The sequence below is a fragment of the Gopherus evgoodei genome, unplaced genomic scaffold, assembly GCF_007399415.2.
Source record: "Gopherus evgoodei ecotype Sinaloan lineage unplaced genomic scaffold, rGopEvg1_v1.p scaffold_35_arrow_ctg1, whole genome shotgun sequence".
In the NCBI taxonomy this organism is placed as follows: Eukaryota; Metazoa; Chordata; order Testudines; family Testudinidae; genus Gopherus; species Gopherus evgoodei.
The window spans coordinates 2,907,324-2,930,737 of NW_022060027.1; the positions used below are offsets into that span (position 1 = coordinate 2,907,324).

General features: G+C 63.8%; 1 protein-coding gene across 1 annotated transcript; it reads right to left on the bottom strand.

The window, feature by feature from the left end:
• Positions 1-1,800: 1,800 nt before the first annotated feature.
• On the bottom strand, positions 1,801-21,831 carry LOC115641536 (sacsin-like). The gene is made up of 8 exons (XM_030544741.1): positions 21,742-21,831; positions 21,428-21,458; positions 18,644-18,731; positions 18,328-18,439; positions 16,793-16,939; positions 15,161-16,535; positions 13,662-13,750; positions 1,801-13,113 (listed from the first exon to the last, which is right to left on the bottom strand). The coding sequence occupies exons 2-8, from the start codon at positions 21,448-21,450 to the stop codon at positions 2,336-2,338; spliced, it is 12,612 nt and encodes a 4,203-aa protein (XP_030400601.1). The 5' UTR covers positions 21,451-21,458; positions 21,742-21,831; the 3' UTR covers positions 1,801-2,335.
• Between the last annotated feature and the right edge of the window lie 1,583 nt (positions 21,832-23,414).

The window sequence follows — 23,414 nt, forward strand, 5'->3', positions numbered from 1 at the left end:
CCCGCGGACACGGCAGGTCAACAAACCGGCTCGGCCCACCAGGAGCTTTCCCTGAACAAGCGGCGGCCCTAGATTGAGAACTACTAGTTAACACACACCAGCTACTCTAGCCAGCTTGTCCATAAGGAAATTGGTGGCCCTTCTCCTGAGGTGGAGGCCATGCAACCTGTACAGCTCCCTCTCCAATGTTCAACCAGCCCCAGCTCACCTCACCGGTGGTTCACTTCCAGACTCTCCAGCCTTCTGTCTCCCTTTGCTTGTGGGACGGGAACGATCTCGGAGAAGATTGCTCGGCTATTCTTCTGCTTCGACATGCTCTCGCATTCCCTGAAGTCCTCCGCTGCCCGCGAGGTATCCCGCTAAAGCAGCTTCCATCTCTAGGAACCATCACCAAATGCATCCATGCCTGAGGGCCTCTTGACCCCATCAGATGACTCTTTGGCCCAGTCTGATGCCCCCTTAACCCGATGCGATGATCGCTTGACCCAGTGAGATGATCCACTTGACCCATCTGTGCATCAGGTTCATGTGTGATGCCCCCTTCCCCCACCCCGGCCAAAGACAGGGGCAAAACAGGCAACCTCACATACACACCAGGGTTGCATCCACTGGTTTGTTGGTATAGGGTCTCTCAGGAGCAAGAGGGCTGTGTACTAGTTTGTTATTGTAGGGTATCTCATCAACAATGGGGATGTATATGCTGCTTTGTTATTGTAGGGTCTCTCATGAATGGTGGGACTGTGTATGGATTTGTTATTGTAGGGTCTCACCATTGGGAGCAATGGAGGCTGAGGCCTTGTTTTTTATTGTACGGTCTCTCTGGAAGAACAGTGCTGTACCCATTGTTGTTGTAGGGTCTCTCTGGCCCATACTGACTGCAGGGCATGGTGGAGGAGTGCCCATCCTATGGATCTGGGAGCAGGCATCAGCTCATTGCAGTTCCCCAATGAACTGGAGTCCAGTCCATTCCAGCAAGGCCCCCAGGACAGGACAGGGCAGGGCCCCAGGGAAGACACCCTGAGAGGGGCTGGGCCCCAAGCTTCATGGTCAGCAGCCCCCAGAACCCAACAGCAGCATGAGGCCCTGTCCCCACAGCCACCTCCCACCCTGGGGACCCGCTTCTAGGGGCAGAGCTGGGCTCAGGCTCTGTGGCCCATCTCACTAGGAATTGGGCTGAGACCAAGTGAACCCATTTCAGGCAGGGGCCGCAAAACAGCTGGAAACCATAGCTAGTCATAGAGGGAAAGACCCCTGTACCCCATTCCCCATCCCTGAGCCAGCCAGTCCCTGCCCTGGGGCCAGATGAGAGCCGGCGCCCCCTAGAGGGGAAGGCCCTATTCCCCCAAGCCATCTAGTCCCTGCCCTGGGGCAGGATGGGAGCTAGTGCCCCCTAGAAGGGAGAGGCCCCAGTCCCCTGGTCCCATCCCTGGGGCCAGATGGGAGCCGGTGCCTCCTACAGGGGAAAGTTCCCGGGCCCCATACCCTGCCCCCCGGCCACATGAGTTCTGGGTCATCTGTGACCCACCCTAGAGATGGAATCCCCCTGCCCCCCAGCGCCTGTTCTGAGTTGGGCAGGGGCCAGCCCTGACAGTGTGTGCGCGTGTGTGTGGGGGGGAAGGATGCCAAGCTCTGTCACTGCCAGCCTCAGGGAAGGGACCTTGGCGGGAGGGGGAGGGCAGCCGGAACCCCCAACCCCACCCCCAGAAAGCAAGGCTAATCCCCTCCAGCAGGGGGCCGGGCCCCCCTAAGGAGGACTGTCCGGGAGCCAATTGCTGACACCATGACTTTAAGGACCCTGGATTACTGGAGAAACTGGATTTATTCCTCCTAGTACAAAAGCCAGCCGGGGGGGAGCAGAGATGAGGCAAACAGCAGGACCAGGGGGAGAGGGTCAAGCCGCCTCTGGGGCAGCTCCCTATAAGCCATCACCGCAGCAACCTTATGCTACACCCCCTGCCCACAAAGCCCCCTTTCCCTCCCCCGTCTCCCTGCACCCACAGTGACGGCAGCTTGGAGCCAGTGCCCCCGCCCCTGCCACTGGTGCGGTCGCTGCTGAAGAAGCCGGGTTTCCATGGCACAGTCTGTGGTAGGGGGTTGCCCTTTCTGCTACCACTAGTAGGCACTGGTCCCTATTGTGCAGTCCTCAGTGGCTACCCCAGGGTGGCGCTGTCACTGCTAGAGAAGCCAGGTCTCCATGGCACAGTCCCTGATCGGGGGCTGCCTTGCTGCTACCAGTAGTAGGCACCAGTCCCTCTGATGCAGTCCCTGGTGCCTCCTCCGGGGGCGCTCTCACTGCCCTGGGTAGCACCCCCCCCCGTGGCACCGTCCCCAGCCCTCAGCGCCGGGCCATGTGTGCCTGCACCACATCCAGCAGGCCCTGCGCCAGCCGCAGCACTTCCTGCTCCTCTCCGGCCGGAAAGGCCTCGTTGGGGATGGTGGGCGGCGGGTGGTAGCTGGGATACTGGGTGGTCTTGTCGTCCACGCCGTGACGGCGCAGTTCAGCCACTTGTGCTGGCAGCCCTTCCAGCCCGGGGTCGTAGGCTGCCACCTTCTGCGCCAGGTAGGCCAACGTCTGCTCCCGCTCGAAGCGCTCGCCCCGGTTGTACGCGGCAGCCGCCAGGGCCTTCTCCACGGCACGGTGGACCTTGTAGAAGACCCAGTTGGTGCAGCACTGCCCCACGTCGTGGCCAGCCGCCCGCAGGTCGCTCTGGGCCTGCCGGAGCCAGCGCCTGGCCTCCTCGGCCTGGGGACGCCGGCCAGCCTTGGGCCGGTGGTATGACCAGAAGTCGTAGTGGAAACCACTGTCCCTTTGGCCGGTGAACTCCCTGCGGCTCTGCCTGTGGCGCCTGGCCTCCCCGTCCCATTCATCCCATGAGGCTGAAAAGCCCCAGTGGCTACTGGGATGGCCCCTGCCGCCCGAGGCCTGGGGCTTCCTGCCCTCCTCCAGATCCTGGATCCTCTCCCGCAGGTACTTGCAGACCTCATTGGCCATTTCCTCCTGCCCCACGTTCTTGTCGGGGTGATAGCGTAGGTAGAGCCGCCGGATCGCCTTCCGCCGCTCCCCCTCGGGCAGCTCCCAGATCTTGGCCAGGCAGGTATCCACCTCCTCCTTCACCTGCCCCAGCGACTGGCGGTACCATGCTTCCCGCGTCTCCTGCTGCCGCTGCTGGTCCACCACGGGCACCAGCGCCCGGTCGCAGCCATCCACCTGGATCCTCTTGAACTGATACAGGTCGTTGGCACTCACCTCCTCCTGGCGCCCGGCTCCCAGGTCGATGCGGTACATAGGCACTGCTCCGTCCGGCAGGACTTCTAGCACCACAGCGTACTGGTAGCACTCCTCGGGTGCCTCTGGGTCCAGGTAACCCACGTAGTCACCCGGGGCAAAGGTGTTGAGGATGCTCATGTCCAGGCTGTCGTACCACTCCTGTGGGATTTCTGTACCAGGGCTGGACAGGGTGTAGGCGTCAGGGTGGGTGCTGGGTTGCAAAGGCACCCTGTTCCTCTCCAGCACGCCGAGCACTTTGCCAGGGTCTTTGCAAGCCAACATCTGCATGAGGATTGACATGGATTCCCAACGCAGCATCCCTCCCATAATACTGTCCACCTCCAGGGCCAGGCTGCCCAGGATCTGGACTGATTGGCCCAGATCCATCCTCTCCCGATGCAGCAGGTAGACCCGGCGTCTCCCATCGGCATGCAGGACCACATGGACAACTCGGGAAGCCTGACTCCCCTCCAGCCGCCCCCCATGGTGCATCATCACCGTCTGGATCTTCTCACAGCACACCACCTCCAGCCGCTCGGCGGAGAAAGCCACCTCCTGCTCCCTGCTGGCCGTCTCCACCTCTTCTTCCTTGTCCCATCTCTGCCACCTCAGCAGCGCTGCCAAGCCCTCCCGGAATTCGGGAGACACCAGGATGCCTTGGAGCTGGTTCCGGCTCTCGCAGAACTCACCGTAAAGGCACAGCTCTAGAGAGGCCTCCTCCAGCTGCAGCTCCGTGATCTCGGACAGGAGCTGGGGCCTCAGGGGCTGGGGCAGCTGCCGCACCAGCTTCCAGGGGTCATATTCTGGAGAGGGCAGGTGGCATCTGGAGAGGTCCACCAGGAAATGGAAGGTGCTCCCCAAGGCTTGGCTAACGTCAGCAGAGGCACAGTCACTGAAGACCAGGGTGGTGGAGCGGTAGAGCTTCCCATCAGTGCAAGGCAGATGGAGCTCTTCCACCCCAGAGAAGTCCGCTTTCCCTTGGCTGAGCAGCTGGAAGAGATGCTGGGTGGCCCGCAGGACGGTCTTGGTGAGGTTGGGCTGCAGAGTTTCCTTGTCTTGGGTCTCCTGGTGGATCTGGCGCAGCACTCGGGCATAGTGCCGGACGGAGGGCTCCTGCTCCACCCCCAGCTTCTGCAGCAGCTCGCTGTAGACAGCCACCAATGGGGGCACGGTGTAGAGATAGGGCCGAAACTCCTGCTCATGCCACAAGGAGAAGACCACCTGGCTGGCCTCTGCCACCTGCTCCCCCTTCACCAGCACCACCGGCATCCCCGCCAGGCAGTCAGCGTCAAAGCCCCTCAAGTTGCGCTCCAGGTAGCCGTACGTCTGCATGAAGATGTGGGTCCGGGTTTCCCGCCCTTCTTTGGTCTCACACCGCGCTTGGCACACGTTCTTCAGGTTGTCCAGGACCATCGGGGCTGGCACGGCCTGCAGCACTCCCAGAAGCTCCAGCACGGATCGGACGTTCTCTGTGCAAGGGACCAAGGGCAGGGTAAGGATGACAGCGGATGTCCAAACCAGGGCCACATCCTCATTCCGTGGCACCACTAGAGAACCCTTGAGGGCCACGGGCTGTGTGTGAAGGACACAGGGTGGATGGAAGTTCCCCAGATTGTCCGGCACCCTCCGTGGGGTGAGGAAGCGGATGGACGAGACTCTCTCCAGGAAGTGATCCGACAGCGAGTCCCTGGGCCGGGACAACAGATGTGACAGAAGAGCCTCCCGCTGGGCGGGGAGTTCGCCGGCCGCCGCGCCTTCCTGCCCCGCCTGATGCTCAATCCACGTGGCGAATTCCACTAAGTCATCCTCCAAGATCTCCCACTTCATGCCCACGTCTTGCAGGAAGGAGTTCACCGTGAACTTCTCCACCCTGAACTCCTGGAAGAACCTGTCGGGCACGAACCTGGAATCCAGCTGCATTGTCTGGAAGAGCAACACCTCTCTGTCATAGAAGTAGGAAGCTGGGCGCAGGACCCCCTGCTCGTCCCGGATGAAGCTGATGGGCCCAAAGGCTGAGACAATGGTCTTCTTCTCCTCAGGGTACTCCTCCCGGTAGTGGCTTTGGATGGTGAAGAGCAACCTCAAGACCTCAAGCAGCTGGGACTCTGGGAGACGGGGCAGACTGGGCAGGAGATGGCGGATGAATTGCTGCAGGTCGTTCAAGATGCTAATGCCAAGGCTTTTAGAGAGCTCTTGATGGAGATCGTTGTCCTGGAGCAAGACAGTCTGCTGGTCCAGCTGGTACAAGGCCTGGAAGTCCTTTGAGAGCTTGGGGATCCTGGTCTCTAGGATGTAGACGTTGTGGTAAAATGCCAGCGCCACCCACGTCCCCTGATGTGTCTGGAACAAGGGCAGGGACTGGAGCTGAGCCAGCAGATCGTGCTCCAGCTCCTCCACCTTTTCCGTGAGGAACCTCAACAGCCTGATGGTGTCATAGGACTTCAGCTTGCCCCAATGGAGACCCGTCCTAGCGGCCAGCTGCTTCAGCACCGAAACAGGGTCGTGTGTCTGCAGCAGGCACGGGCGAATGCAGTGGAAGCTGATATCATGGGGGACCATCAGGATATCCAGCTTGGCAAAGCCAAGCTTGCCCAGGGATTTTTCCACGTCGCTGGAGAAACTATAGATGATGGTGGGCAGGGAAACCAGAGGAACCAGGCACTCGTCTCCGGGCTGGTCGCTGCAGATGGGGAGGATGGCCCAGTACTCGAAGAGGGAGACCAACTCTCTGAAGGCCTTGCTCATGCCTTCTTCCTTGTGTTCACTGGCCTTATAGATCATGTGGTTGAAGAGCTCCCACACCTCTTTCAGCCACTTCCTGGCCTCTGCTGACTGGGCCTCCCAGTCTAGCTGCCCCAGCACCTCCTGGATGAACCTGGCCGCCTCCTGCAGGGTGAATGCCTTCAGGAAGCCGGCTTGGAGCAGCAGCGGCTTCTGCTTGACGTGGTAAGCGAGGAATTGGCAACGCTGCCGCGGGAAGAGGCAGTGGGCTCTGCTCAGGAACACCGGCTCCCGGCTGCTGAACGGCCGCAGCATGCCGTCGCAGGTCACGGAAAGTGGAAGCCCCTCCAGGTCCCGGATGTCCCCTTTCCGCAGCTCCTCCAGGCAGAACTCCAGCAGGAGGGAGCAGCTGGACGAGTCCTTCAGGGGCGTCTCCAAGACCCGGCAGGGCGGGTCCAGAGGCAGCGCTTTGAGGAAGCAGCAGAGAGATCCAGGATTCAAGGTCAGAACCTTCACGCCCGCCCTGGCGAACTCGGCGTGGATCTGTCTGAGGCCTTGGAAGGCCGGGACGAGCTTCATCTCAAGTCTCTGGAGGACGCGGCTCATGGAGTCACAGGGCTTCTCCTGCAGGAAGAAGGGCTCCTGGAGCAGGCGTCCCTCACCAGTCGCAGTCCATGTGATTCTCACCATCTCCATACTGTGCACATGAGGGCGGATGGTCTCTGTCTGGTAAATGGGTATCAGGGGCTGCTGCATCTCCGCAATGAGCTCGTAGACCCGGTTGACCAGCTGGTGCCAGGGCGGGGGCACGCACTCCCTCACGGCTGGGAAGTAGCTGAGATATTTTGAATCCAGCATCTTGCAGCAGGCCTGCAGGGTCATGAAGCACAACGCCTCTCCCAGCTTCTTCCGCAGCCAATCCAGCAGCCGGCAGTAGAGCGGAGCCAGCAGCCACTGCATCAGGAAGCCGTTCCAGGCCGTGTTCCGGCTCCCGCCATCCTCTTTGCGCAGATCGCGGCGAGCCGAGTCCACCGAGAAGTTGCCGTTGATGTGGACGGGCAGGCCGGTCTCCAGCGGCAGTGGCAGGGTGCAGAAGGCCCTGCCAGGCCGGACTGCATCCAGGGAGGCGGCCACGGCGCCGTACGGTAGGCGCTCCGGGTCCGGAGACTCCTTCTTGGCTGCGTTGTCCACCCCGGCCTGCCACACCACTGCCCAACTGGTGGGAGGCCGAGAGCGGCCGTGACTGACTTTCATCGTATAGACCACCCTCACCGGCGCGGCCTCCTCGCTGCCTGACGCAGCCATTTGGCTCAGCCGCTCCTGGAATGTCCTTCGCAGTGCCAGGCTGCCTTCCTCCATCTCAGTCTCCACCCGCAGCAGTTCCCGCGGCTGCGCCTTGCCCTCGGTGATCTCGGAGAAGACGACGGTCCTCAGATGGCGAAGGAACAGCACCAGGCTCTCGGCCTCCTGCGCCAGTGCCTCCTGCATCTCCTTCAGGTCCTCTTCGTGGATAACCCGCTGGCACACCCGCGAGCCAGCCGCGCCCTCCGCTGTCCGCAGTGGCAGCCGGAAGAGCACGCCCTGGCTTAGGTTGAAGAGGTCTGGCAGGAAGGTGGCGTAGACGTCGGGGAAGGTCTTCTTGAAGTCCCCGTTGACACTGAACATGGAGCCCGGGTACTGCTCGCTGGCCGTGGGCACGTAGCGGAGATGGGGATCGAAGACGCCCAGGGCACTGTCGCCCGTCATGAAGGCAGGGCAGTCTGTCAGGTGGAAGACAGCGTTAAAACCCAATCCGTACTTGCCCGTCTTGTCCTGGCGCCCACCTTTGCCCCCCACGCCCAGCCGCTGGATGCCCTCGATGTCCTCCTGCGTCAGGGCCTTGTCGTTGTAGACGCAGAGGGCGGGGCCTTGCAGGCCGCCCCACTCCTCCGAGATGACGCGCTGGGTGGAGTGGTGGCGCCGGTCCCAGACAAAGTGGATCCGGCTGGCGCCAGCATCGTCGGCATTCTGCAGCAGCTCCTTCAGCACATCGCGGGAGGACGAGGAGTACTCCCGCAGGATGTTCTGCAGCCGCACAGTCAGCTCCTCCCGGGCGCCGAACTCCGACGCCCACGGTGCCAGCTCCAGCCCCTGGATCTTCCCCTGGACCAGCGCCCGGTGCCTGGTGGTGGGCACTCTGCAGCGCAGTGCCAGCTCCCGGGGGATCCGGCCGTGGCACAAGGGCATCCCCTCCTCCCCGGGCAGCCAGGGTGTGTCATTGAAGTGCAACTTGGCCACTGGGCGCAGAACCCCCTGCTGATCCGGGAAGAAGATGCCCTGAGCTTCGTAAGCAGCTACCGGCTGCAGATCCGATGAGGCCTCCATCAGCCCAATGGTCACCAGCCTCAGCACCAACTGCAGCTCCTGTGGGGACAGACTCTGCCCAGCTGTTTTCCTGGCCAGGTCCCGGAGCACCCACGTGTAGTTCTCCAAGGCGAAGGTCTCCTGAAGCCCCACGCACCCCCACAGTGCCTTGAACCCCCAGTACTCCTGCGGCAGCTGGTGGAGATACGGGGAGGCCTCGAATGACAGCTCGCAGGCCACTGCCTTCACCGGCACAAAGTGCTCCCCCACCAGGACAAAGGAGAATGCTGCAGCCTTCTCAGCTACCTCCTTCTTGCACATGGGCTGCTTGCTCAGCAGCTTGTCGAGGTAGGCGTAACACTGCCGCGCAGTCTCCTGCAGCTCCTGTTTGGGCAGGGCGTTGGAGCGCTGGCACGTCTCTGCCAGCTGCCGCAGCACCATGCCGGCTGGCGGCTTGCGGCTCAGACCCAGGAAGTCCTGGAGCGCCTTGGAGAACCTGAAGTCCCCTCCCAGGTCCTTGCCAGCCAGGACGGGTTGGATCAGCCCCACCAGGCTCCTGTGCTTGTGGTGGTAGAGATCGGTGGGCCGGCAGAGCTCATAGTGGGCATCAGGCAAGGCAGCCGGCAGGAAGGGTACGGCACGGAAGGCCACCTGGGCAGGGTTGTCCAAACCTTGTTCCAACAGCTGCTCCAGCAGCTCCAGGATGCGGCAGATTCTCCGGCAGCCCTGCTGCTGGTCACGCTGCCAGAGAGTCTGCACGGTATGGGCCCGCTCCAGCAGCTCCTTCATCGGCACCATGTCCTTGGCCATGCCCAGCCCCTCCAGCCGCAGCAGCCTCTCCGGCGCCAGGAAGTCAGTCCCGGTGGGGAAGCGCCCGTCCTGGGGGTCGTACAGAGGGGCGGCTCTGCCCTGGGGGTGCACCAGCTTCCCAATGGGCTGCAGCTGCCCTCGGGGGGTGGTAGGGATGCAGGACACAGAGGCCAGCAGCTGGTCTACCCTGGCATCATTCATGTCCAGGGCATGGAGAATCAAGGCATCACGGTCGGGTGCGTCCAGCGTGCCCATGTTGGCAAATACAATCTTCTGGTAGAACTCCACCCAGTCATAGGTGTTGGGCAGCAGGGTGTCCTCCTGGCCACTGGCCTGGAATCCAGATCTCACCCAGTTCGGCAGCTGCACGGCCAGGAGGGGCTCCGGCAGCAAGTTGGCAAAGACCCTGGCGGCCGTCTGCCCCACCCGCGTGTTACGGGTGATGGTGAAGTCCAGGAAACGGGCATTGTTCATGGTGCACCATCGCCGGCCGTCAGAGAACAGCGCCAGGTCCCGCCCATTGGCCAGCGCATGGTAGAAGGCCTTCACGGCCTCAGTGAAGGGATGCCTGGCTTTGCCAGCATCCGGCCAGAAGGTGTGGTATTCATAGTCCTCCAGGTCACCCTCCTGGTGCATGTCTCGGAGCAGGCTCAGCGCTTGGAGCCAGGCAGCTGGCACCGCGTCGCGCAGCAGCGCCCAGTTCCACTCACCCTTGGCTGTGGCATCCCAGAGTCCTTTGCGATTGGAGAGGACGGCGAAGGCCCCGTGGAGGTGAACCGGGAGGCCAGAGGCAATGGGCAGGGGCAGGAAGCAGAAGACGTGCCCTTCAAAGCCATCCAGGTGTGGAGCCCACTTCCCCGGCTCAGTGGGGGCGAGCGGCAGAGCCACTCCAGCGCTGGGGGGTAAGGGCTGTGTCCCGTCATGCATCCCCTGCTGAAACAGAACCAAGGACTCTCCGGTGCCCTGGCAGGTGTGTACCAGGTAGTGGCTGATGGTGATGTCCAACTCCCACCATACCGTCAGTTGTTCGATGCTGGACTGGCCTGTCCTGGAGTCTCCAGCATCCTCGAGGCTCTTGATCCGCTTCCGGCACAGCGTGGCCAGAGACTGGGTGGCCTCCGGGGAGGGGGCCTGGTTGGGAAGGCGCTTCAGCGACACCTCCCGCACCCCACGTAGGAAGAGCAGCAAGAGGTGGCAAAAGTCCCGGAAGCCGCTCTGGAGCCTCTCGACCCGGTCGATGCCGAAAGCCACTTGGCTGATCCGTGATTCCCGGGCCTCCTCCTCGGTACGGAAAGGCAGGCGGAAGAGCGTCCCCGGGAAGTCGAATGGCTCCTGCGTTTGGAAGCCAAACAAGCCCTGGTAAGGCCGGAACTGCTCGGCGAAGGTGGTCAGCGTGGCCGGGCGCTGGCGCAGGTCCAGCCGGATGCCGGGGCAGGCTGGGTTGGGGATGTGCTTGCGCAGGTGGGTGACGTTGGGGTCAAAGATCAAGAGGGTGCTGCCGCTCAGCACCAAGGGCACATCGGTCACATGGTAGACGGTGTTGAAGCCCAGACCAAACCTGCCGATCTTTCCCTCCTGCCCTTCCTTGGTGGCAGCTCCCACCCGGACGATGTTGACTAAGTCTTCCTGGGTGAAGGCTGCATCGTTGTAGGACCAGAGGGCCGGGCCGTGACAGGCGGCCATGCCAGGATCCAGCAGCCCGGCTGTGCCACCGTCGTGGCGCCGCAGATCCAGCAGGAAAGAGCATTCCCTGGCACCGGCATCCTCCGCGTTCTGGATCAGCTCTTTGAAGATGTCGGCCTCTTCCGTATACTCCCGCAGGATGTTCCAGATCCGCGTGGTGATGGGCTCCGAGGGCCCCCATGCCTCAAACAGCTGCGGCTGCAGCACCCGTGTGCTCAGCAGCGCCACCCCCAGGAATGTGGCCGTAGCCGGCGCCACCGCTTCATGCACCACAGCCAACTCAGCGTCGTCACCTTCCAGATTCGCCAGGCTGGCCCGGTCGATGTCGCAATACAGGGCAGACGAGGCTGGCCGCAGAGTGAAGCCGGATCCTCCCGGAGCCTGCACTGGCACTGGCAGGTCTCTGTCGCCCTGGTGCCCTCTGCTTTTCAGGCAGTCTAGGATGGCCACAGTCAGCCGCAGCTCCGCCTCGGTGCCACCTCCGGCGCGGCCCTCAATCTCCTTCCCCAGCCGGCACAGGGCCTGGCTCAGCTCCTCCTCGCCCACCGCATCCCGCACCCCCCAGGCCAGGAAGAGCTGGCGGTAAGGCAGCAGCTCCGGGGGGACCTTTGGCACAAGGCAGCTCAAGTCCAGGCCATCAGGGTAGGCCAACACCGCCGTGGCTGGGACAGAGAATCCATTGCCGGTCCAGAGGACAGCGTGGGACGACGCCACCAAAAACTGCCTCCGATTCTGCTGCATGTGCTGGTAGATGATGTGGAGCTTCGGCACCAGCGTCCTGATGTCCTTGGGCTGGTCCCCCTGTGCCAGGAGCAGCAGGTTCACCAGCACCTTCTCCGGGGGCGGTGGGCGGCTCAACCCCAGCTTCTCCTCGGCCGGCTCTCGGAAGGCGTCCGTCAGCGGCATCGCCAGCCCCACCAGGTCGGCGTAACGGGTCGATCGCAGCCTCTCCGGGGGAAGGAAAGGTCCATTCGGCTGGCGCTCGGTCGGGTCGGTGGCGGGCACCCAGGCCAGCTCCCGCAGCCGCTGCAGCTTCTTCTGGCAGAAGTGGCCAAGCGCCGGGGTCTGGTTGCACAGCTCGATCAATGCTCGGGATTTGGCCATGGCCGCGGGGGCGTCTCTGGCCTGCTGGAGCCGGCCCACCTCCTGGGCAGCCTCTAGTATGTGGTTGGGGGTGATGGCTGTCTCGCTGGTCTTCAGCCCCAGGGCACAGAGGGACCGGAGCACGGCCGTCTCCCGGAAAGCCATGGGTGGGAAGCACTGGGGGCCCAGCAAGGCCCGAAAAATCGTGTTTTGGGGGTCGAAGAGCTCGTTGGCACGTACCAGGGTCCCGTCGCGTTCCATGAAGGCCAACTCCTCGCACAGAGTCTGCAGTTTCTTGCTGTGTCCGAAGAGGGCGTCCCCGTGCCGCAGCACCCACAGCATGAGCTGCTTGGCGTCCGGCGCCCTCTTGGCGTACACCCCCTTCTTCACCGCCCTCACTGCCAGCAACGCCAGCTCTGCTGCCCCAAGCAGCTTGTCTCGGGTCTGCAGCAAAAGCCGGCGGTCTGCCTCATCCCGGCACCGCAGCACCGGCTCCGGCAGCACCAGGTCTTCGGGCACCGCCGGCACCGTACTCCTCTCCAAAGCTTGGTAGCTGCCGGCTGGCACCAGCCCGGCCGGGCAAGGCGGCGAGACAGAGGGCATCTTCTGGAAGATGGGCAAGCTGCCCAGCACCACGGCCTCCCGGTCAGAGAGGGAAGAAGCAGGCGCCTGGGAGAGAAATTGGCAGAGGATCCTGCCGCGATCCGGGGGCAGGGAGCGCAGACGGGCAGCCACGCCAGCCACGCCCAGGTGGTCGAAGGCTCTCAGTGCGTTGCTGGCCGTGGGCGCCAGGACATAGTCTATCAGCTGCCGGTGCCAGAGTTCTTGATCCCACCTGTGGATCACCGTGCAGCCCAGAGCCTCCAGGATGCCAGATTCATCCTCAGTGAGGCTGCACCCCTCCCAGCTCCGGAACAGCAGCGTGGGCGTGTGCGAGAGCCGCGCCAGCTGGAGGCTACAGGCGCCCTTGCCCAGGGGGGTAAGGGGGACGAGCGGGTGGCCCTCAAACTGCGCCAGGGAGTGGACATGGTGCTGTAGGAAGTCCCAGAAGGCAGCCAGCCACTGGTGGGGAGGCTGGCGGGGGTGGCCGCCGAGGCACCAAGTAACGTGGGTAGAGCCGTCTTTGAACCAGTCTGTGGGGAGGGCGGCCTTCAGGTTCTGCTTAATGACAGCTGGGTCCAGAGAGATGAGGTTCGTGAACAGCTCTGAAAGAACCACAGAGACCCAGGATCACAGCCAGACCAGAACCGCGTCGGTGCCCAGTCTTGCACGCAAACCCAGAGCAGCCTAATATAGTCCACCGGAAATGCAGCCACCTCTGGGATGGGGTGGGGCGGGGCGGGCTGGTTATATGGGGACCCTTCACCCGGCACTGGGACTTGGCCCCTATAGGGTGGGGCGTGGGGGGCTGGGTATACGGGGACCCCTCACCCAGCACTGGGATACAGCCCCTCTGGGGTGGGGCGTGGGGTGCTGGTTATACGGGGACCCCTCACCAGGCACTGAGACATGGCCCCTCTGGGGTGGGGCACAGGGGGTTGGTTATATGGGGACCCCTCACCCAGTGCTGGGACATGGCCCCTTTGGGGTAGGGCGTGGGGGCTGGGTATCCGACGACCCCTCGCCAAGCGCTGAGATGCAGCTGCCTCTTGGATGGGGTGCAGGGCCCGGGTAACAGGACCCAGCAACGTTCATGTTGCCCCAGGCACACCGTGCAGAGACGGGCACCTGAGGACAGACGGTTCCCACTTACCCTGCTCTGCGATCCGCTGCAGGTGACTCAGCAGGGCGGGTGTCAGATCTTCCGGCAGAAAACTGTCAGCCAGGCCAGGGAGCAGGATCCTGGAAACCAGGAATTCAGAGAGTTAAGCCAGTAGGGCTTAGGGGGGCAGGGGGGGGGGAATAGCAGGGAATGGGGCCTGTCCCTTTTAGTGGGTGCTTGCTCCCATCTGGCAACAGGGCAGGGACTGGCTGGCTCAGGGGGATGGGGAATGGGACATTTCCCCTCTAGGGGTCACCAGCACCCATCTGGCCCCACAGCAGGGGGCTGGCTTGGCAGGGGCAGTGGGTTCCCCGGTCCATGGGCTGATTCGTGGCCCTGGCATGAAGCGGGTCCGTGCGTCTCAGCCCGGCTCCCCACAGAACCAGGAGCGTAGCTAGTGGGGTGCAGGGGAAGCAGCCGCTTCCCCTCAGCACATTTTCCAAAAGCGGCACCTTAGTTAGGGGCTGCCATGGTGCCAGCGGGCAGGACCCACGCTCCGCTCCGAAGCTTGGCCTGCCGGCCGGCGCCACACCCCTACAGACAAGGGGAGGCGGGGCTGGTCCCTGCGGTGGGGTGGGCACAGGAAGCAGAAAGCAGTGGTCCTAGCACTTGCAGCAGTGGGGCTGGTACCAGGAGCAGCATGGAGCAGCTGCGAGAGGTGGGGGTGGGCAGCCCGGCTCCCCCTGCCTGGGGCTCCCCTCGCCCACCGCGGGGCTGGCTCTCCCAGGACTCTGCCCTGCATGCGCCCAGTACCCCCGGGGCTGCTCCTGCCTCCCCTGGCTGGCCCCAGATCCCCTCCCTGGGAGGCTGGGGTCCTGCTGCAGCTTGCGCCCCTCTGCGGGGCAGGCAGCCCCGAGGGGTTGAGGCCGTGCCAACCCTCCCCCAGCTTCCCCCTCCAGCAGCCCCCGCACCTTCCTGCTGGGCCTGTTCAGCTCAGCCCCACCTGATCCTGCCCTACCTCACGCAACTCGCCCCTACCGGGGGGCGGCCCAGCCCGGGGGCACTTGGGGAGCCGCAGCAAAGCCCCGCCTGAAGCTGGTGCAGGAGACAAGCGTGGCTCTCAGCCCAGGCTCTGGCATCAGGCTGCAGCGGAGCCACCCCCCGCCGGCTCAGCTCAGCTCAACCCCACTCTTAAAGGGACACGGACCCCACCGTGGCCCGGCCCAGCCCAGGGCACGTGGGGGTGTCACCTCACCCCACGCTTGGGGGCCTGGAGAGGGGGGTGCTCGGCACCATGGCAGCGCAGAGGGCAGGCCAGCGCGGAGTGGACCCCATGAGGGCAGGGGGCGGGGCGGAGCGGCCAGAGGAGGAACTAAGGGGGGGCGTGGCCAGAGGAGGAGCCGGGGGGGTGCCTTTTTTATGTTTGCTCCCCCTGCTCTTAGAATCTGGCTACACCACTGCCCAGAACCTGCTTTTCCCAGGTGCCGCGGGCTGGGGGAGCCGCGCTCACTGGGTGCCCGGGAGGCGGGTGAGGGGCCAGGGGCTCTTACCTGGGAAAGGCCTCGCTGTCAGCATAGACCGTGCCGCCGGCACCCCCGAAGCAGGCAAAGCCCCCATCAGCGCGTGGCAGCAGCTCCAGACCTGCCAACTCCCCATAGCGCTTGTCTCCGGCCACATACTCCAGTAGCAGCCGCTTGTTGGCCGGGTATCGGGCAGGACCCACACGGCCCAGGACCTTTCGCATGTAGGCCGGTGTGGCCTCCTTCACCGCTGGGCCGCCCGCAGCCAGCGCCCGGCGCACATGGGCTGGCACCATGGCCAGCGGCTCGCCCGCTTGCACCAAGGCATCCTCCAGCACCCGGAGCATGGCCTCACCGGCCCCGTTCTGTGGCAGGAACACAGCGTCCGTGGCTCGGAGCCGGCGTGTGCCGGGTTGGCCGGCCGGCACCAGGGCTTCCATGCCCCACAGCTGCTGGCAGATCCGTTCCGCCAGGCTCCGGTAGCGCTGCTGGTGCCAGCTCAGCTCCGGGTCGGGCCAAATGCCATAGGGGTTGCCGGGACAAACTGCCGCCGCCACCACAACAGCCTGACGGTAGGCGAGCGGCAGCACCGCCTCGGTCAGCAGCTGGTTCCACCGGGCGGCATGGTCCCGGCCACGGTCTTCTTCAGCCCACTGGACATGCCGCCGGTCGTCCGTCAGGTGGAAAGGGGCGTTGACGTGGAGGGGCAGTCCTGTGGCATTCTCCTCCGTGGCCGGCAGCGGCAGGAAGCAGCAGAGGTGCCCGGCACAGCCGCCCCGCAGCGGGTACGCCAAAGCCACGCCAGGCAAGCTCCCCAGCGCACCCGCCAGCTCCGCCAGCTCTGGGAAGGCACCTTCAGTCGGCACGGCCGAGACCACCAGCCACTCGCGCTCTGTGTCCCCGTCAGCGGCCGTGCCGTGCGCAGCCACGGCCTTGATGCAGGCTGTGGTGGCCAGCGCCGCAGCCGCCACGTCATCCTGGACCGAGCCTGGCCCATTGAGCGGGCACGGGGCAGCCGTTGTCTCCAGCAGCTCCGTCGTGGCCCCCTGACCATCCACCATCTTCAGGGCCAGGCGCCGGACGTGGCGGAGGAAGAGGAGGCAGGTAGAGGCATCGTGGATGAAGGCCAGGAAGAGCTGGCGCACGCGCTCGGGGCTGTACACGTTGTCCGAGATGCCGGAGGGTTCGTGGCGCAGCGGGAAGCGGAAAAGGGTGCCGGGGAAGTGGCCGGCCGCCAGGGACCCTGCGCCGTGCGCCATCACCTCCAGCGCCCCCCAGAAGGGCGCGAACTGGTCTGCCAGCTCCACTCTCTCCTCCAGGTGCCACTGCTGCCCACCATCCGCCAGCACCGCCCGCTGCGGGTCCAGCATGCCCAGCCAGGGGCCACTCAGCACCGCCGGCAGGTCTGCAGGGAGAGGGGATGAGAGACAGGGAGCCCCAGCTGTGACCCCAAACCCACCCAGAGACCCCCGGGCTGTGACCCAGACCCCCCGAGCTCCCCCAGAGACCCCTGGCTGTGACCCTGAACCCCCTGAGCTTCCCCAGAGACCCCCCCGGCTGTGACCCAGATCCCCTGAGCTCCCCCAGAGACCCCCTGGCTGTGACCCAACCCTCACCCCGAGCTTCCCAGCACGGGAGGCCCCTGCCCCCCAGGGCACTCACCTGTCAGGTGATAGACGGAGTTGAAGCCCAGGCCGAAGCGGCCGACAGTGCTGGGGTCGTGCAGCTTGTGGCTGTCGCCCGTGCTCTGGATCCCGTCCCAGTCGGCCTCCGAGAACAGCCCATCATTGTAGGCCACCAGCGCCGGGCCTGGAGCCAGGGAAAGCAAGTCAGGGGCGGGGCCTCGACCCCCCAGACCGCACGTGAGGGGCGGGGCCTTGACCTCCCACCCCCCAGACAGCACTGAGGGGCAGGGCCTTTGCCCCCCAGACAGCATGTGAGGGGCAGGGCCTTGACCCCCCACTCCCCAGACAGCATGTGAGGGGCCCCCATTTCCCCCAGACAGCATATGAGGGGTGGGGCCTCGACCCCCAACCCCCCAGGCAACGCGAGGGGCCCCAATCCCCCGCATACAGCACGTGAAGGGTGGGGCCTCAGTGCTCCCCACCCCCCCTGAGCGCACATGAGGGGCGGGGCCTCGACCCCCAACCCCCCAGACAACGCGAGGGGCCCCAATCCCCCCCATACAGCATGTGAGGGGTGGGGCCTCAGTGCTCCCCACCCCCCCTGAGCACACGAGGGACGGGGCCTCGACCCCCCACTCCCCAGACAGCACGTGAGGGGCCCCCATCCCCCCCAGACAGCACCTGAGGGGCTTGACCTCAATTCCCCCCAACTCCTCAGACAGTACCTGGGGCAGGGCCTCGACCCCCGACCCAAGACAGCAAGTGGGAGGTGTGGCCCCCATCCTCCCTCCCAGAAAGCATTTGAGGGGGGGCCTCAATACCCCCAATCCCCCCCAGACAGCATGTGAGGGGCAGGGCCTCAATACCCCCAATCCCTCCCAGACAGTGCATGGGGGCGGGGCCTTGATACCTCCAACCCCCCCAGACAGCACATGAAGGGCGGGGGCCTCAATACCATCGACCCCCCCCCGACAGCACATGGGGTCCAGGGCCTTGACCCCCTCCAAGATAGCAAGTGATAGGCAGGGCCCCATCCCCCTCTCAGACACATGAGGGGAAGGGCACTGATCCCCTGCAGACACCGTGTGAAGGGCGGGGCCCCGATCCTCCCAGCACCCCCAGACAGCATGTGAGGGGCGGGGCCTCAATACCCCGACCCCACCGGACAGCACGTGGGGGTGGGGCCCTGATCCCCCCCAGACCCTGTGTGAGGGGCGGGGCCCTGATTCCCCCAATCCCCCAGACAGTGGATCAGGGCCCCGCCCCTCACCCCCCCCCCAAGGCACCACATGAAGTGGGACTCTGATCCTCTGATCCCCTAAACTAGCCCCCCCGACACTGTGTGAGGGGCAGGACCCCGCAGCCCCTCTAGACATTGTATGAGAGGTGGGCCCCCCCAATTCCCTAGCTCCCCTTCCCCAATCCCCCTTGCCCCCCATCTGCTCCCATTTCCTCATACACACCCCTTCAGTCCTGCCAGGCCTCCCCTCAATCACCCAACATAAATCCCTTCCCCAGATCTAGCACTGTCAGCCCCCCCCCACACACACACCGGCTGCTGCCCCCTCGTACCCTGGGCTCGCTGCAGCCCCTCCGCGGCCAGGCTCTGGGTCCCGTAGCAGCGCTCATCGTACAGGAAGATCACCTCCGTGGCCCCTGCATCGTCCGCGTTCTGGATCAGCTCCTGGGGGGGTGGGTGCAGCACCCGTCAGCACATATCCCGCCCACCCCTGGCTCATTACCAGCCCCCCAGCTTGAGCACATGCTCCTCTGAGAAGGGGAACTAGGACGTCTGGATTCTCTCCCCAGCTCTGGGAGGGGAGTGGGGTGTAGTGGTTGGAGCAGGGGGGGGTTGTCCTGCTGTGAACCCCCCAAGCCTGGGACTCACCTTCAGAATCTGCCCCCCATCTGGGTACTTGCGCAGGATGCTCTGCAGGTATTTGAGGAAGGGGGGGGCTCTCTGCCGGAACCCCCTCCTGTGGAGAGGGGGAGAAAGACGTGCATCACTCAGCAGGAGATATCTCCCATCCGTCCCCCAACACAGGCTCATCTACCCAGGTATCCTGCCCCCTGGATCAGCCCCATGGCTCCATCTACTCAGGTATCCCACCCCCTCCCTGCCCCCTGGATCAACCCCACAGGCACACCTACCCCGGTTTCCCAGCCCCTGCTGATGGGAGGGGTCACTGAACCCTCCTCAAGGGCTCCTGCCTCATCATAAACACACCCTGCCCCCAATTGCTGTCTGTCCTCGGGTCCATCAGCCCCCCGCCCTCCCCTCATCCATGGGGTGGCCAGGCTCGGATGCGATCTCCTCTCCAGCCACCAGAGGGCAGCACTGCCTCAGGAACCAACCACCCCCTTCCCTGCCTCCAGACCCCTAACAGCCCATGGGAGACAAGGGTGGGGGTGGCCGAGGCCTGGGAAAGGCGGAGAGAAAGGGGGACTGGCCTTTCCTGGGGGCTGGAGGGCCAGGCTCTGGGCCGGGGTTGGGGGCGGGGATGAGGAGGGGACCTCCCTGCAGGGGTGAAGGAGAGCCCTGCATGGCTTGCAAGGTGGCGCAGGTAGGACAAAGGAAATTGGGGGGGCTGGGGTATGTGCCAGCGCTGGGGAGGGGGATTAGACTCCCTGCCACTCAGAGCGGGACAATGACCCCCGTGTCTTCACATAAGAGTGGCCACACTGAGTCAGACCAAGGGTCCATCTAGCCCAGTGTCCTGTCTGCCAACAGTGGCCAGTGCCAGGAGCCCCAGAGGGAATGAACAGAGCAGGGAATCATCAAGTGATCCATCCCGTCGCCCATTCCCAGCTTCTGGCAAACAAGCTAGAGACACCATCCCTGCCCATCCTGGCTAATAGCCTCTGATGGACCTGTCCTCCGTGAACTTGTCCAGTGGTTTTTTGAACCCTGTTATAGTCTCGGCTTACACAACATCCTCTGGCAGAGTTCCACAGGTTGACGGTGCGTTGGGAGAAGAAATATTTCCTATCATTTGTTTTAAACTTTCTGCCTATTAATTTCATTGGGTGACCCCTAGTTCTTGTGTTATGAGGAGTAAACAACACTTCCTGATTTACTTTCTCCACACCAGCCATGATTTTATAGACCTCTATTGTATCCCCCCTTAGCCGTCTCTTTTCCAAGCTGTAAAGTCCCAGCCTGATTAATCTCTTCTCATATGGCAGCCGTTCCATCCCCCTCATCATTGTTGTTGCCCTTTTCTGAACCTTTTCCAATTCCAATATATCTTTTTTGAGATGAGGCAACTACGTCTGCACACAGTATTCAAGATGTGGACGTAACATGGATTTATACAGAGCCAAAATGATATTTTCTGTCTTAATATCTATCCCTATACAGGAAGTATTTCTTCACCCAAAGCACAGTCAACCTGTGGAACTCCTTGCCAGAGGATGTTGTGAAGGCCAAGATTATATCAGGGTTCAAAAAAGAACTAGATAAGTTCATGGAGGACGGGTCCATCAGTGGCTATTAGCCAGGATGGGCAGGGATGGTGTCCCTGGCCTCTGTTTGCTGGGAGGATGACGGGATGGATCAGTTGATGATTCCCTGTTCTGTTCATTCCCTCTGGGGCACCTGGCATTGGCTGCTGTCGGCAGACAGGACACTGGGCTGGATGGACCTTTGGTCTGACCCAGGCTGGCCGCTCTTATGAGCCCCGGGGATTCTGGCTCAGGCCACAGACGGGGTCTAGGCTCTGCTGAAAGGGCAGCCCCGGGGAGAGAGTGTTGGGGGCCTTAGCCCAGTCTGGTGTTACCTACACAGTCCTGATGGAGGCGCTGTCATCCAGGGAGAAAGGTGCTATCTGCCTGGGTAGTGATCCCACCTCCCACGCCGGGCCAAGCCCTGCAGGCCAAACTAGCTGTCCCCACCGCCCACCCCAGGGGTCCCGGCTTTCCCTGGGCTAAATGAGAGTCGCCAAACCAGGGATAGTGCAGCCCCCTCTGATCCCCCCAACAATGCCCAGCATCCCCTACCCAAACACCCACCCCCAACAGCACCCAGCACCTCCTACCCAAACACCCACCCCCAACAACGTCCAGCACCCCCCTACCCAAACACACCAACCCAACAATGCTTAGCACCCCCTACCCAAACACCCACCCCCAACAACACCCAGCACCCCCTACGCAAACACCCACCCCCAACGCCCAGCACCCCCTACCCAAACACACCAACCCCTCAACAACGCCCAGCACCCCCCTACCCAAACACCCACCCCCAACAATGCCCAGCACCCCCCTACCCAAACACCCACGCCCAACAACGTCCAGCACCCCCCTACCCAAACACACCAACCCAACAATGCTTAGCACCCCCTACCCAAACACCCACCCCCAACAATGCCCAGCACCCCCTACGCAAACACCCACCCCCAACGCCCAGCACCCCCTACCCAAACACACCAACCCCTCAACAACGCCCAGCACCCCCCTACCCAAACACCCACCCCTAACAATGCCCAGCACCCCCCTACCCAAACACCCACGCCCAACAATGCCCAGCACCCCCCTACCCAAACACCCACGCCCAACAACACCCAGCACCCCCAACAATGCCCAGCACCCCCCAACCGCCCCCAACAACTCCCAGCACCCCCCAACCCAAAAGCATCCTCAATCCAAACGCCCAGCACCCCCCAGCGCCCACCTCTTCGGCTCTGTGGCAGCCATGGGGAAATCTGCGGAACAGAAAACAGAACCGAGCATTAAACACATGGACGTAACCCTTCCCCCTCCGCCCCACAGCACCTCACCCGCAGCCCTCCCGCCGGAAATAGGCACTGGGGGGAAGGGAAACTGAGGCAGGGCAGGGGTTGTGTAAGGCCATCCAGTAAGTCAGTGCGAAAGCCAAGGGAAGGAACCCAGGAATCCTGGCTCCCACCCACCGCTGTAAGCACCAGACCGCGCCTCCCCTGCCAGAGCCGGGAGAGAACCCAGGCGTCCTGCCCCCCAGGGCCCCACCTCGCTTGGGCTGGAGCTGCCGGGGCAGGACACGGGGACCCCGGCGAAGGAAGCGGGCCACGGCGCTTCTCGGGCTTTATAGCGCCCGCCGCTCGCCCCGCCCCGTTTCGATTCCTTCGGTTTCCAGTTCGGTTTCGATTCAGCTCCGCCGGACACGCCGCGCTGGGCAGCGCAGGGGCAGTGGGGGGTGAGGGGGCAGGTGAGGTGGGGTACGGGCGAGGGGGTGGGGGTCAGTGGGAAAGACGGATAGGTCGTGGGGGGGGTCTCTGGGATGGGGTTAGAGGGCTCGGTGGGGCAGGATATGGGGAAAGAGTCAGTGTGGGGTGAGTAGGGGGGCTGAGTGGGGCAGGGGATGGGGTTATCAATGGGGAGGTTGGCGGATGGTGGGGTGGGGGCGGAGTCAGTGGTCAGATGAGTGGGGCGGGAATGGGGGTATCAGTGGGGAGGTTGGGGGCTGGTGGGTGTGGGGCAGAGTCAGTGGGCGGACGAGTGGGGCAGGGGATGGGGGTATCAGTGGGAAGGTTGGGGACTGGTGGGGTGTGAGGTGGAGTCAGTGGGCAGTGGATGGGGATATCAGTGGGGAAGTTGGGGGTTGGTGGGGTGTGGGGCAGTCAGTGGGCGGATGAGTGGGGCAGGGGATGGGGGTATCAGTGGGGAGGTTGCGGGCTGGTGGGATCTGGGGCAGTCAGTGGGCGGATGAGTGGGGCAGGGGATTGGGGGATCAGTGGGGAGGTTGGGGGCTGGTAGGGTGGATTTAGTGGGTAGATGACTGGGGCAGGGGATGGGGTATCAGTGGGGAGTTTGGGGGCTGGTGGGGTGTGGGGCAGAGTCAGTGGTTGGATGAGTGGGGCAGGGGATGGGGGTATCAATGGGGAGGTTGGTGGGGTGGAGGCAGAGTCAGCGGTCAGATGAGTGGGGCAGGAATGGGGGTATTAGTGGGGAGTTTGGGGGCTGGTGGGGTACGGAGCAGAGTCAGTGGGCGGATGAGTGGGGCAGGGGATTGGGGGATCAGTGGGGAGGTTGGGGGCTGGTAGGGTGGATTTAGTGGGTAGATGACTGGGGCAGGGGATGGGGTATCAGTGGGGAGTTTGGGGGCTGGTGGGGTACGGAGCAGAGTCAGTGGGCGGATGAGTGGGGCAGGGGAGGGGGGTATCATTGGTGAGGTTGGGGGCTGGTAGGGTGTGAGGCAGAGTCAGTGGGGTAGTGGATGGGGATATCAGTGGGGAAGTTGGGGGTTGGTGGGGTGAGGGCGGAGTCAGGGGGCGGATGAGTGGGGCGGGAAGGGGGTATCAGTGGGGAGGTTGCGGGCTGCTGGGGTGTGGGGCAGAGTCGGGCAGATGAGTGGGGCGGGAATGGGGGTATCAGTGGGGAGGTTGCGGGCTGCTGGGGTGTGGGGCAGAGTCGGGCAGATGAGTGGGGCGGGAATGGGGGTATCAGTGGGGAGTTTGGGGGCTGGTGGGGTGCAGGCAGAGTGAGTGGGTGGATGAGTGGGGCAGGGGATGGGGTATCAGTGGGGAGTTTGGGGGCTGGTGGGGTGCAGGCAGAGTGAGTGGGTGGATGAGTGGGGCAGGGGATGGGGTATCAGTGGGGAGTTTGGGGGCTGGTGGGGTGTGGGGCAGGGTCAGTGGGCGGATGAGTGGGGCAGGGGATGGGGTATCAGTGGGGAGGTTGGG

Coding starts and splice junctions, on each gene's coding strand:
- LOC115641536 (XM_030544741.1), bottom strand. CDS start 21,450: ATGGCTGCCACAGAGCCGAAGAG. Junction 16,940..18,327: donor GGGGCTGCAGCGAGCCCAGG/GTACGAGGGGGC, acceptor CCCTGGCTCCAG/GCCCGGCGCTGGTGGCCTAC. Junction 16,536..16,792: donor CTCCGTCTATCACCTGACAG/GTGAGTGCCCTG, acceptor CTCTCCCTGCAG/ACCTGCCGGCGGTGCTGAGT.